The sequence below is a fragment of the Saimiri boliviensis genome, chromosome 7, assembly GCF_048565385.1.
Source record: "Saimiri boliviensis isolate mSaiBol1 chromosome 7, mSaiBol1.pri, whole genome shotgun sequence".
In the NCBI taxonomy this organism is placed as follows: domain Eukaryota; kingdom Metazoa; phylum Chordata; class Mammalia; order Primates; family Cebidae; genus Saimiri; species Saimiri boliviensis.
In genome coordinates, this window is record NC_133455.1 from 43,283,120 (window position 1) to 43,298,370 (window position 15,251).

Genomic DNA, 15,251 nt, shown 5'->3' on the forward strand with positions numbered 1-15,251 from the left:
GCAACATTGTAGCTGAACTCACTTTAACTGTCTTACATGGAACTAATGCATGAGCTGAGCCTAAATGAACTTTATATGTTGGCAAAAGAACATAGGTTTCAGTGACTTTATATAGCCAGGTCCTATTTGTTTCCTGACAATTATACTAATTGTGTTCACGTTTATAACATTACATTTTTTTCTTATGTGTTCTACAGTCCAGATATAGTGATTCTCATTGACCTACTTCCCATTATTGGGGCTATTCTAGGGCTACATGCATGTAATAAAATTTGTTTTTTAGGCAGGAGTTAGATCAACCTTTCATTTGTTTATTTGTTCATTCTTTGTCAAGGCATTTATTTCCACCATTGATTGCATGTGTTTTCCTTTTTGTAGATCCTTAAGCTAGTGTCTGACACACAAGTTTCTTTTATTAATCATCAATGCCATTAAATTGTAGAGCAGAAAGAGACTTTTACGATCATCTTATCCAGTTATGATCAGTTGATAAAATTAAAATACAGTTGGCATATTAACACATTGCATCTTTAAAAATCAGCTTCATGAAGCCGATAACTGTGCTGTGTGTTAAGAGAATATCCGTTTTCTTAGGAAAAACACTAAAGTATTTAGGAATAAAGGTGCCATGAGTTGTATAACTTACTCCTAAATGATTCAGGAAAAAAATTGAGTGTGTGTGTGTGTTGTGTGTTTATGTACGAGGAGAAACAAGTACAGAGCAAATTATAAACAAATGAAGCAAAACATTAACAAGTAGATTTGGGTAAAAGGCATATTACTGTTATTTGTACTATTCTTGTAACTTTTCTGTAAGTGTAAAATTATTTCCACATAAACAGTTTGAAAAATTATCTCATCCATCCCTCTCAGGAAAAACATTTGGTCCTCATGACATCATGACACAGAGGTTAAGTAGCTTTCCATTACCCAGAGTTAGAAACAAAACTGACTCTTAGTCCCATGTACCCTCTGTTACACTATGCTGAGGCCTTCTAGTACATAAAGTTACTAAGCATTAATCGAATACAGGGAGCAGTCATCCTGCTGTGTACTTACATAGGACACAGCCAAGCTTGTATATTAGTCATGTAGTTTTGAGTACCTTTAAAAAGTAATTTGGGGGCCAGGTGTGGTGGCTCACGCCTTTAATCCTAGTACTTTGGAAGGCCGAGGCAGGTGGATCACAAGGTCAGGAGATTCAGACCATCTTGGCCTACATGGTGAAACCCCCGTCTCTACTAAAATACAAAAAAGTTAGCCTAGCATGGTGGTGTGTGCCTGTAGACTCCTAGCTACTCGGGAGGCTGAGGCAGGAAAATCGCTTGAACCTGGGATGCAGAGATTGGCGTGAGCTGAGATCACGCCACTGCACTGCAGCCTGGCAACAGAGCGAGACTCCATCTCAAAAAAAAAAAAAAAAAAAAAAAGTAATTTGGCTATTACCTGGTCAGCCTTACAACCTCCAGCCCCTCTATTACCTGGAAGCCTTGTTATTAGATATGCTGCTCATTGTAATGAGAGACACCTATGTTTGCAATTTAACAAACAATGGTTTTGTTCTTCTATTTCTTGATAGCTACTGCTTCTTGGGATACCTTTCTCATGCTATGGAATTTCAAGCCACATGCTAGAGCTTACAGATATGTGGGTCACAAGGATGTTGTAACCAGCGTGCAGTTTTCTCCACACGGAAACTTATTGGCATCTGCCTCACGAGACAGAACCGTGAGACTCTGGATTCCTGATAAGTAAGAGAAACAGATAAATACTTGCTATGTTTTGGATTTGGAAATGTGAAAGAAAGCTGAGCCTGGCTGCTGCTCATGCACTGCTATCTGAACTACTACTCTCAGTCACATACAAGGCATGCTGCTTTGTCGTAAAGTCAAACTAATTCATAGAGTTTTTCCTCATATTTATGTCTTCTTGGCCTGGCGCGGTAGCTCATACCTGTAATCCCAGCACTTTGGGAGGCTGAGGCAGGCAGATCATGAGGTCAGGAGTTCAAGACCAGCCTGGCCAACATGATGAAACCTCGTCTCTACTAAAAATACAAAATTAGCTTTAAAGATGTAAATTTTCAAACATACATGAAAATAGAATGAATAGCATGACTCCCCTGCCCCCATATTCCCATCAATCAGCTTCAGCAGTTGTCAGGATTCTGCCCATCTTGTTTTATCTACACCTCCCCTCACTTTTTCCCCTGGAGTATTTTTAGAACAAATTCCACATATCATATTATTTCCCCCCATAAATACTTCAGAGCAGAGATTCCCAACCCCTGGGCCACCAACCAGTACCAGTCCATGGCCTGTTAGGAACCAGTCTACACAGCAGAGTTCTGCTTCCTGTCGGATCAGCAAAGGCATTCGATTCTCATAGGAGCACAAATGCTATTGTGAACTGTGCATGAAAGGGATCTAGGCTGCACGCTCCATATGAGAATCTCATGCCTGGTGATCTGTCACTGTCTCCCATCACCCCAGATAGGACCATCTAGTTGTAGGAAAACAAGTTCAGGGCTCCACTGATTCTACATTATAGTGAATATTCAGTAATAATAGAAATAGGGCCAGGCGTGGTGGCTTATGCCTGTAATCCCAGCACTTTGGGAGGCCGAGGCAGGTAGATCACCTGAGATCAAGAGTTCGAGATCAGCCTGGCCAATCACCCTGTCTGTACAAAATTAGCCAGGCATGGTGGTGCACACCTGTAATCCCAGCTACTCAGGAGGTTGAGCCAGGAGAATTGCTTGAACCCAGGAGGCAGAGGTTGCAGTGAGCCAAGATTGTGCCATTGCCCAGCCTGGGCAGAAAAGAGTGAAACTCTGTCTTAAATAATAATAATAGTAATAGAAATAAAGTACTTGATAAATATGTGCTTGAGTCATCCCCAAATCATCCATCCTTCCCCCACAACCCCCTGGTCCCGTGGACAAATTGTCTTCCATGAAACTGGTTTCTGGTGCTAAAAAGGCTGGGGACCACTGCTCCAGAGGATAAAGATCTGAGCATTTTGGCCAGGCACAGTGGCTCATGCCGGTAATCCCAGCACTTTGGGAGGCTTAGGCGAGCGGATCACGAGGTCAAGAGATCGAGACCACCTGGCCAACGTGGTGAAACCCTGTCTCTACCAAAAATACAAAAATTAGCTGGGCGTGGTGGCCTGCCCCTGTAGTCCCAGCTACTGGGGGGCTGAGGCAGGAGAAATTGCTTGAATCCGGGAGGTGGAGGTTGCAGTGAACCAAGATCACACCATTGCACTCCAGCCTGGTGACAGAGTAAGACTCTGTCTGGGAAAAATAAAAATAAAGAATTTGAGCATTTTCCTTGACACTGTTGTGGCAGGATTTGACTTGTACTCAGTGGCTAAACAGGCCCAGGCACTCCCAAATGAAGGAAAGCTCATGGGCCTTCCCATGCCAATGGGTGCTTTTTTTCTGCCACCACCCAAGGGAAACTATGCTGAGAAATCTGACTATTATTCCAATGGTAGTGAAAACTGTTGAAGAGTAGTGACATGTTATAATGGATGGCAATGTAGCAGGGAGTTTTAAGGGAGAAGGAACTGGTTTGGTGTCTGAGAGGAGAAGCATGTTCCAAAACCCTTAGCTTTGGGAATTTAGAACTAGCCTTTTTGTTATCTTCAGCACAGCGTAACTTCAGTCTCCCATTACTAATTCAAGGAAATCTCCGTGAACAAACTGTATAAGGGTAGATGAGCTGAAAGCTCACTGAATCATTAATTTGTCATAGCTCATCTAAATACAGTGATTAGGCTTGTGTAGGTGTCCCTAGTTTTTCTTACTAAATTATGTCATAGTAGGGCCAGACCAATAATGGTGGATTGTGGCAACAGGAAGGCAGATGATGTATCAGTTATCTATTGCTGTATAACTGTCCTAAAACCTTAGTATGTTAGGTCAGAAACAATGATTTGTCACAATTTTCTGGGTTGTCTGGAGAATCAAAGCAGAAGCTGCTAGACCATTTAAGGACTAGGCCCGAAACTTGCAGCGTCACTTCTGCCACGTTCTGTTGCTCAAAGTAAAGTCACAACACCAGCCCAGATTCAAAGGGAGGAGAAATAAACAGATTCCACCCCATGTGAAGCAGAGAAACATGCATGTACAGGGATGAGATCAGTACTGGCAGCCATATTTACAGATACACACCACAGCTGGTGATCAGAAGGCTAAGAAAGAATTGGGAGAGGCAGGGGGCATGGCTTACACCTGTAATTTCAGCACTTTGGGAGCCTGAGGCAGGAGGATCACTTGAGGCTAAGAGTTTAAGACCAGCTTGGGCAATACAGTGAGACCTTGTTCCTATAAAAAATCAAAATAAAAAATAAAATTAAGGGCCGGGCGCGGTGGCTCAAGCCTGTAATCCCAGCACTTTGGGAGGCCGAGGCGGGTAGATCACAAGGTCAAGAGATCGAGACCATCCTGGTCAACATGGTGAAACCCTGTCTCTGCTAAAAATACAAAAAATTAGCTGGGCATGGTGGCTCATGTCTGTAATCCCAGCTACTCAGGAGGCTGAGGCAGGAGAATTGCCTGAACCCAGGAGGCGGAGGTTGCGGTGAGCCGAGATCGCGCCATTGCACTCCAGCCTGGGTAACAAGAGTGAAACTCCATCTCAAAAAAATAAAATAAAATAAAATAAAATTAGCTGGGCATGGTGATACACACCTAGCTCCTCAGGAGGCTGAGGAAGGAGGATCTCTTGAGCATAGGAGTTTGAGTCACAGTGAGTAGTGATTGTACCACTGTATTCCAGCATGTGTCACAGAAAGAGAACACGTCTCAAAAAAATAAATAAGAAAAGAATAGGTAGGAGCAAGTCTGAAAGCAAGTCTGGCCCAGAGTTCGTCACAGTCAACAGTCAAGAGAATTTGGCTGAAAGGGAAAGTAAATATTCAGGAGGCAGAGAGCCTATATTAAGTCAGAATGAGGAACTAGAAACCAGTTAGGCACCAGCACAACAAACACAAGGCACTCCTATCTTGGTTTCTTCTGTTTCCTGTTGAGACTGGATCCGGTGCTTGGTTTAACCTACAGCTGAAAGGAGAGCCTTTTAGAAAGGTGGCAAAGAGAACAGCCTGCTGGAGTGTGGAGTGCCGAACTAAAAATCAGGGCAAATTTTGGTGATAGTGACAGTCTGTCTCAGCTTCCTGGTCGCTGCAGATGCCTTGCCTTTTCTTTGTTTTCTCTAGACATTATACTTGGATTCAGGCCAAACTATACTCCTGATTTCCACTCATGAAATTCACCCTTGAAAACCTCACTGATCTAGTCCCTGGATGCTCCCTCCTAATTTTTGTTTAATATTAATTTCAGTTATTCATGAGTAATGTATGTCAGGAGACGGAAATTTATGATAAAGTCACCTTTGCTCCCTACTGACCACTGGAAGGGTAAGCCAGATTGGGTCTAAGAGCCTTTATTGACTGTTCTGAGTGGAATTCAACATGTATTGAGTTCTTTTTATGTGCTTGACATATTGCTAGATGTGGTCTTACAGAGATGAATAAATCATCATTCCTGTTCTCCAAAAATGTACTGCTTAAGAGGAGACAAGTAGTTCTTTAAAAAGTCACTGTGTAGTGTAGTAAGCAAAATTGTTGTAGCAGATAGGGAGCCATTAAGCCTGTCTGGCTTGGTCAAGGGGGCCTAGGGATGGGGGAAGGAAGTAGTCCAGCCTGAGAAAGCAATAATTGCAAAGGCAGGGGTGTGTTTGAAGTGCTCTGACTGTTCTGAGTACAAAGTTCAGTGTAGTGGCAGAATGCCTCGCCAGAGCCCTTGGGCATTGTGCTTTCTTTTGGAGAAGAGCCAGTGACACATTTACACTAGGATTTACATGCTTGGCGTTACACTCTTAGCAAGGTAATAAGCACAATATGTAGGTGACCAGAAGGGGACAAAAGATTAGAGCAGGAAGACCAGTTAAGAGGCTTTTGCAATAACCTAGGTGAAGGATGTTGAGGATATATCTACCTTAAGGCAAGCAGAGCTGACATAGAAGAGGAGGATTCAAAAGATATTTAGGAAATGAGGATGATAGAGGAAGGGGGAGGAGTTGAATGTGAATACCAGACTTCTGGCTTAGACACAGAGAATGTCACTCTGACCAGCCAAGGTAACAAAATACAGGACGAGGTGCAGGTATATGGGAGATCAGTGTGAACATCTGAACATCTGAGAAGTATATTGTGGCCAGCTAAATTCTGTTGCCTGATTTTTTTCAAGCATTTATTACAGTTTTCCCCATAAGATATCCTGAGTATTAATATGAATTTCTAAATGGGAAAATTGCTAAGTCCTGGACACAGTGTAAGGTGAAAATGCCTTGGGAACCTGGGAGCACTGACACAAAGTAGCATTTACCACATATCACCTTGTAACTCAAACACTGTCTAGCCTGCTCCTATTTAAAGGTTTTCTACTTTTCAAATACCTCACATTATTTTCTCCATCTTTTTTTCATTCTTTTTTTCTCTGTCCTTCAATTCTCAACGCCTGAAATTTCAAGGAAATATTTCAAGGAAATTTCAGTGTTGATGAAGAGTACAGTATAACATAGCCTTTTCATACCTTTTTTAGGTTTTACAAGAGTTAAACCATTTTATTTAAACTATTTTATATGTTTTGAAGTTTGTATTGTGATTATTAACTATAATTAAACCAAACGAGTTATAAATATTAAACTGTTTATTTCCAGGAGAGGAAAGTTCTCAGAATTTAAAGCTCATACAGCTCCAGTTCGAAGTGTAGACTTTTCAGCTGATGGCCAGTTTCTAGCTACAGCTTCTGAGGACAAATCCATCAAAGTATGGAACATGTATCGCCAGCGCTTCCTGTATTCCTTGTATCGACATACACACTGGGTACGCTGTGCCAAGTAAGTGTAAACAATTTCATATTAAGATTTCCACATTTTTTTTTCTGCTCTAGTTCATGTTTGCCCTTAACTTCGAGAAAAAGGGTTTGAGGACATATTAATTCATTCAGAAGATATTTGTTGTGTGATTGCTATATGCTGAAACAATAGTAAACAAAATAGTCAAAATCCTTGCTCTTACATTCCAGAGAGACAGACAAACAAATAGGAAAATAGATAGATAGGTCAAATGGCAGTAAGCACTATGGGGAAATAGCTGGGTTGGAAAGGGACTTGTAGTTTTTATTTTTATTTTTTTTTATACGATCTCACTCCTGTCACCCAGGCTGGAATGTAGTGATGCCATTACCACTAATTGCAGCCTTGACTTCCGGACTCAGGTGATTCTCTCACCTCAGACTCTGAGTAGCTGGGACTACACATTCACTGCCATTCCTGGATAATTTTTTGTATTTTTAGTAGAGACAGGGTTTCACCATGTTGCCCAGGCTGTTCTCAAACTCCTTGGCTTAAGTGATCCACCTGCCTCGGCCTCCCAAAGTGCTGGATTACAGGCATGAACCATCATACCGGCAAGGGGCCTTTAATTTCAAATGACATTCAGGGAATGTCTTACAGAAAGGGTGACCTTTGGATAGAGATGTAAAGGAGGGAGTGAGGCTTGAAGAAATTCAGGAAAGGAATATCCTGGATAGGAGAAGCAAGGGCAGAAGCCCTGAGGCAGAGCCTGGGGGCTGTGTGAGGAAAAGCATGGGCGAGGATGGGTGGGGATGTAGGAGGGGGGCCAGCCAGGCAGGCTAAGAGCAGCACTGACTCATGCCCTGGGTGGGAGGAGATGCCAGTGTAGTGCCCTCCTCTCTTTGACCTGCATTTTACTGGAATTTCTTGGACTGCTGGGTGGAGAATAAATTGTCAAAGCCAGGCCAGAAACAGGGAGACCTTGTTAGGAGGCTAAGCAGTCCAGGTCCTGGCTTGGACTAAGCTGGTGACTATGAAGATTGCAATGTGGTTGGATTCTAGATAAAGTTTGAAGTTATAACCGGCAGTATGAGCTGTCACATCAGATTTGACAGAGAAAGAGCGAAGTCAGGAAGAACTTCAGAATCTTTGGCAGCAGTCTGTTGGTAGGTGAATGCTACTGTAGGTGTCGTTAGTCACCTGTGGGCCAACATCTGTGGAGTCTTTCTATTCATAGGACCCTCTGCTAAAGTACTGACAGTGCAGATTGCATTTCCCGGTGGCTCATGCTTATAATCCCAGCACTTTGTGAGGCCAAGGCTGGTGGATCACTTGAGATCAGGAGTTTGAGGCCAGCCTGGCCAACATGGCAAAACCCTGCCTCTACTAAAAATACAAAAATTAGCCAGACATGGTAGCATGTGCCTGTAGTCTCAGTTACTTGAGAGACAAAGGCAGGAGAACAACTTGAACCCAGGAGGCTGCGGTTGCAGTAAGCCAAGATTGCGCCATTGCACTTCACCCTGGGCAACCGTTCCTGTTTTCTGCCTAGCATCCATTCCCTGCTTTCTGGTAGCACTGCTCAAGCTTACCCTGAGGAACTAGCCTGCCCTCTTGGTCCCCTCTGTGTCTTGTGCAGCAGTGGCCCTATCTCCAGTTGCAGTGGCGGACATTCAGCTCAGGCTCGCCCACAGAAACGTAGCATCTCCTCCTGGAGGAGTGAGTCTTGTTGAAACCATGGGCTTTTCCTCTTGGATGGCAGTGTTTAGGCTTATTTAAGCCCGTCACTGCTGAGGGACACTGTGGGCAAAGGACTGACTAAAAATAATATTAATTCAGAAGAGAGCAGAGCTATGAGAGGAACAGAATGAATTTTTATTTAATCACATGAATTGGTTTCTGACTATAGCCACACCTGAAAATATTAGAGAGTGTGTGTGTATGTGTCTGTGTTGTGTGTGTGTGGGGTGGGGGTAGCGGGGAGAGACTTGAAAAATGGGTTCTTCTTACCCTGTCAAGACATTTTATCTCCATCCTCAACACTGCTGCTGTAGTTTTAGCACCATTGACCTTGTGGAGACTTGTGGAGAGAGAGAGAGAGTTGAAAAGTGAGATCTTCTTACTCAGTCAAGACATCTGTTTTATCTCCATCCTCAATGCTGCTGCTGTAGTTTTAGCACCTTTGACCTTTGTGGAGACTTTTGCAGGAAGAGACCACTCTCCTCAGTGGTCTCCCAGACTACAGAGTCCCTCCTCCCATCCTCCACCCTGCATCTCTACTTTTGTAAAAAACAAATTGGGTCATGCTGTTTCTCACCTTAAAACCCCTCAGTGACTCCTTGCCCTGGCATGTGTGCACTGTCCTCTTATCCTTCTTCTGTCACTTTCTTTATTCTGTCACTTTCACCATTCACCTTCTTGCAGCCAGACAGGGCTCCTCAAGTGTGAATGACCCTTTATGCCTTGTGCCTTTTCACATGATGATTTCCATGCTGGAATGCCCCTGCTTCCACCGTTCCTTCTCAACCTGCTCTGCATCTCTTCCTCCAAGAATGGTTTCTACCTCTCCTGGGCCAAGCTCATTGTGACTCATTTATGCCACCACATTGCCTTGCTTATGAGATCTGTCAGCTTAGACCTGTCTTCCCTATTAGACTTTGTGTTGCAAGTATTTATGTTGTATTCTCTTGCCAGGCACTGTTCTAAATTGTATGAGTACAGCAGAAAGTAAAACACAAAATTCCTACTCTCATGGAGCTTCCTTCACTGAGAGAGACAGGCAGCAAATATATTAGTGATAAGTGGAGAAAAATTATGCAGGGTAACAAGATGAAAAGTGATGGGGTTGGGAGGTGGTCTTTTACATATCGAGGTCAGGGAAGGCATATTTACCAAGGTGTTTGAGCCAAGACTTGACTATAATGAGGAAGCTAGTAAGGTCAATGTCAGGAGAGAGTGTTTCAGATAGGTCAGATACGATCTGAGAAGCACTGTAGAGTATTAGCTACAGGATGGGAAAGGGTCAGGGGTTGTGCAAAAATGTGGCTGAATGAATCAGTAAAAGGTTGGTGAGTAGGCTTAGGTTTACCTCTAAAGCAAAGGTAATTTTCATGGATTTCTTCAGAGAAGAGTTATTTTTGTGAATCTTTTATAGCAAATCCAGCAGTATTGTGCATGCCTGTTTTGCATGGCGATGTTTATATGGCTTCACTGCTTTCTTTGTCCATTTTGGTTGACTCTTGTTCTATTGGCCAGTTGCTTACTCGGCACACCTGGCCTCCATGGACTATCTTTATCTTGCTGGCACCTTAAGGTTCTGAGGGATTTTTTTTTTTTTAAGTCAGTTTTCTTACTGTTTGGAGTGAATGATTAATGTAAAACTCTGCAGAGGCCTTCCTCAAGGAATGTGCTTTGATGAATAATTTGTTTAAAGTTAATGAATAAGGATTTCTTCTTGGCAACTTTTTATTTATGTGCTCTACAACATGCTTACAGATTCTTTCTCATGCATTTATTAAAATGTATCTTCTTGGCTTACCTTATTGCAGTTAGAACGAGAGAGTTTAGACCAGGTGTCCCCAAACTTTTTACACAGGGGGCCAGTTCACTGTCCCTCAGACCGTTGGAGGGCCGCCACATACTGTGCTCCTCTCACTGACCACCAATGAAAGAGGTGCCCCTTCTTGAAGTGCGGCAGGGGGCCAGATAAATGGCCTCAGGGGGCTACATGCAGCCTGCGGGCTGTAGTTTGGGGATGCCTGGTTTAGACCAATGTCTAGAGGGCCTGATTGACCACCCAGGCCCAGCCTCCCAGAGTGTTTGTGCACTTCCTGTGATAACTTAACCTTGATGAAGTCATTCTAATCCATGACTTTCAAAGATCTGCAGGACTAGAAGTCCTGTTTTCACCCTATACCTGAAGGTGAGAAAGTTCAGGGGAGCTTGAGTCATATTTCATAAGTTTAGGAGAGTCTGAAACATATGTCAGATGCCAGTTTACTTTTTTAACAACAGTGCTAAATGCCACAGAGCCTGGAACATTCGTATGCCTTTGTCAGGGCCTTCTTCCTTTGCCAACAAAGTCAGAATATAACCAGAAGGCTGCTCAGTGAGACCTGGAACTAAAGCAATAGGAGTTTGTGGAAAAAAATCTTGTTAGATAGTTTTCTCAGGTGAGGATAGTGAGGTGATCCCGTCTCCTCATCCACACACCTGCCAATGATTAGTACTGCTGGTCAGGCACCCCTCCCATGGGTCAGGATGGAAACTGATGACCAGCTCTTGCTCTTTGCTTGTTGCAGTTGTTGCACGTCTCCTCTCTGTTGATGTAGTATCTTTCAGGTGATGCAACACAGTGATTAATTTCAGCAGAGAGGCAGCATAGAGTAGTTAAGAGCCTGGGCTCACTAGCATGTTACTTGGGCACATCACATTCTCTGGGCATTAGTCCTCTCCCATATAAAATGAGTACAATGGAAGTGACTTCCTCATAAGGTCATTGTGAAGATTAAATTAGTTAATGAATGTAAAGTGCCAATTAATGTCAGCTATTAACACCCCTCACATTAGTTTCTCCCCCTAGGGATTATACTGGAGCCACTGTTAGGTGATATTCAAAAGTCATTTCACATATTTGCACATAGTTTTTGGAGTTGCTAATATAGATAGCTACTATTAGCTATTAAAATGTATGTTGTATAGTAAACTTAAAAAGAGGGTCTTTTTATTTCAAAGTAGTTGGGTCTGAAAATCTCTACCTTTTAACTGAAATTCTTAGTCTGTTTAAATGTATGTAATCAGTCCTGTGATTGGATTTAAGTCTACCATTTTACTGTTTTCTATTTATACAATTTATCCCACGTGTTTATTACTTCTTTATCCTCCTCTCCTTTTGGATTAATTAACTATCTCTTAGCATTTAACTTATCTGTTTTATTCTTAGCTTTACTGTTTGTCTTATTTTGTTTTGTGGTAACCTCTAAGAGATTACAATATGCATCCTTATCACAGTCTACTCGAATTAATTTTATGCTGTTTTATATATAACGTTAGAACTTACAGAACTATATCTCCATTTACTTCTTGACAGTTTACATCTACATATGATGTAAGCTCACAATGCGTTAAGCAGCCAATTTTCTTTTAAAGAAAATAGGAAACAAAAAAGTCTTCTATATTTACCCCTGTATTTGCCAGTTCCAACATTCTTTATTCCTTTGTGTAGATCCAGGTTTCCATCTGATATCATTTCTCTTCAGCCTGAAACACTTTACTTACCATTTCTTGTAGTGAAGGTCTCCTGGCGATGGATGACTTCTTCCAACTTTTGGTTTATCCTTTATAAAGGATATTTTTGCTGAGATGTAGAATTCTAGTTTGGTGGATAATTTTTTTCTTGTAGTGCTTTAATGATGTCATTTACTATGGTCTGAGTTTGTGTCTCCCAAAAATTCATGTGTTGAAATCCTTACCCCAAAGATGATGGTATTAAAAGATGGAGTCTTGGGGAGGTGATTAGTTCATGAAGCACACCCACATGAATGGGATTTGTGCCCTTATAAAAGAGGCCCCAGAGTGACCCTTGCCTCTTCCACCATGCAAGGACACAGCAAGAAGGTGTCATTTATGAGCCAGGAAACAGGCTGCATTGGTTTGTTCTCACACTACTAATAAAGACATACCTGAGACTGGGTAATTTATAAAGGAGAGGTTTAATTGACTCACAGTTCTGCAGAGCCTGGGAGGCCTCGGGAAACTTTCAAATCATGGTGGAAGAGGAAGCAAATACGTCCTGCTTCACATGGTGACAGCAAGGAGAAGTGCTGAGCAAAAGGGGGAAAAGCCTCTTATAAAACCATCAGATCTCATGAGAACTCAACTCACTATAAAAAGAATAGCATGAGGGTATCCACCCCCATGATTTAATTACCTCCCATCAGGTCCCTCCCATGACTTCTGGGGATTATGGGAACTACAAATTCAAGATGAGATTTGAATTTAGACAGCTTTTCCAGTATTGATTTTTTTGAGTAAATATCTGCCTATAATTTTTGGTTGTTGGTAGGGTTACAAAGTGATCTTTTGACCATGTGAATTGAAAAGATTTTGTAAAATTATGGTAAAATATACCTAACAAAATGTACCATTTTAACCATTTTTATGTATATAGTTCTGTGGCATTAAGTATATTTACATTGTTGTACAATGAATTATAAAGATTTTTTCAGGTTACATTGGCTATATATAATATTAAGTTAGTTTATATTCCCTTAAAACTTTTTGAAAATTTCCTAAGCATTTACTGAGAGCCTACTCAGTGCCAGGCACTGTGTCTGAGGATAGAGCATTGAGTGAAACAGATGTGAGTTGTCTCATCTTGGAGCTTATATTCTATTAGGTAAGCCAGCATGGAACACTCGGGTATAAATGTGGATGTGGGGCCAGGTGGGGTGTCTCATGCCTGTAATGCTAACACTTTGGGAGACTGAGGGAGGCAGATCGCTTGAGGTCAGGAGTTCAAGACCAGCCTGGCCAACAAGCAAAAACCCATCTCTACTAAAAATACATAAATTAGCCAGGTGTGGTGGCACACACCTGTAATCCCAGCTACATTACAGCTGAGGCTTAAGAATCACTTGAGGAGGCAGAGATGGCAGTGAGCCAAGATCCTGCCATTGCACTCCAGCCTGGGCTACAAAGCAAGAGTCTGTTTCTAAATAAATGAATACATAAATAAATAAGGATGTGGGCAACTCCAAGAACACTTCCTGGGGTGCTAGCTTACTGGTGACAGTGTTCAGGAAGGCTGTTCCTGAGGAAGTGACACTGAAGCAGAGAGCTTAAAGGATGTGTGAAATCCTTTTATAGATTTTAAACTAGGTAAAAACACTGGGCAATGTTTGAGGCACAGGGAACAGCATGTGAGGAAACACCTGAACAAGAGCAGGGAACCTAAGAGAATGTAAGGAAGAGGAGGGTGATGAAAACGAAGAGGCAGGAGGACAGGTCCTGGAGGGCTATGAGCAGTGGTGAGCATGTCACACTTCTCCCCAAAGGAAATGTGCAACCACCAAAGGGTTTTAGGCAGAAAGATGACCCAATTTGATTTAAGACTTAAGGATCACTTTTGTTGCTTGTGGATAGTGGAAGACAGCAGGGCCAATTGTGGTTTGAGGAGACAGGACCCAATAATGGATTGGAACAGGGAAGCAGAAGAGAAAGAGGAATCAAGTTAGACCCCTGAGTTTCTGGGTTGAGAAACCATTTACTGAGAAACAGAACACTGGAGAAAAAGAAGGAGAAAAAGAGAACCTTCCTCTTTGGGAGGAAGAGAGTGAGTTCATTTGGACAAGTTAAAGCTGGAGACTCCTGCAAGATATTCAAGAGGAGGTGCCCAGCAAGCAGTTGTACTCATGGGTGGAGATTCCAGGAACGAAGTCTGAGCACATAGATGCAAAATTCCCCAACGAATAATTTTCATGGCATACTTGATCTTTTTATATTTTTTCACCTACTTTTTGTCTCTCAGCAGTTACAGAAATGAATCCTGCTACTGTAGTCAACAGATGGTTTCTTTTCTAATGCTGACCAACACTTAAAAAAAGTAAATGTTTTGCTTATTGACTTGAACTTCACCTTCAACCTGTAAACATAAAATTCCATCAAAGCGAACTCTGAGACTGCCAAGTTTTAATGAGTCTGTGAAAATTTTAGGGCTAATTCAAACCAGACTCCTTCATTATACAAATAGGAAGTGGTAGTCATTATGGTTGTGAGTTTACAAGGTTAAATAGCTGGACAGTTGCAGAATTGGCCCTAGAATTCAGGACTCAATACTTAACTGAGCAGTCTTATTTCCACTACTTTTTACTGCTTCCTGTTCCTACTGAAGGGCTGCTGGCTTCAGTTTCTCTTACTAATGATTTGTGTCTTATGGGACGTGAAATAGTGCCTGCTATGTTTGGTCCCAGTGCCCTGAGTCATGGGAATGTGTTTTTAAAGAACATGTATTCTGAAGATAAGAAATAGCCAAAGGAAAATTTGAATTTTTTATGAAAGTACTATCTATCTATCTGTCTATCCAGCTACTTGGGAGGCTAAGGAGGGATGATCACCTGAGCCCTGGAGGTTGAGGCTGAAATGAGCCGAGATCAGGCCATTGCATTCCAGCCTGGGTGACAAAGTGAGACCTTGCCTCAATAAAAAATAAAAATAAATAAAAGAAAAATAATTTCCTCATGTTTTTGACTGACCAGTTAAGTTTAAGGAATTCAGTAGTAGCTCATTTAGCTTCTTGTGCCTCTCAAACTCTCAAATGTCCATGTTTGCTAATCCAGTAGTCACTATTGACTAATATAATACCCATCTTGGTGGCACACTTTCTAG

At 42.0% G+C, this 15,251-nt stretch overlaps 1 protein-coding gene across 13 annotated transcripts in view; it reads left to right on the top strand.

Moving 5' to 3' along the window:
• The window catches only part of POC1B (POC1 centriolar protein B), a 120,357-nt gene that overhangs the window by 24,933 nt on the left and 80,173 nt on the right, over positions 1–15,251 (top strand). For 11 of the 13 annotated variants that reach the window (XR_012518389.1, XR_012518390.1, XM_003927866.4 and 8 more), the window contains 2 exons: positions 1,580–1,751; positions 6,729–6,908. Coding sequence is in view for 10 of the 13 variants with exons in the window: in XM_003927866.4 (XP_003927915.1) it covers positions 1,580–1,751; positions 6,729–6,908 (352 nt within the window). In the remaining 3 variants the exon portion in view is untranslated. The remainder of the gene's footprint in view (positions 1–1,579; positions 1,752–6,728; positions 6,909–15,251) is intronic. The other 2 variants (XR_012518391.1, XM_074402445.1) reach the window with 1 other exon arrangement.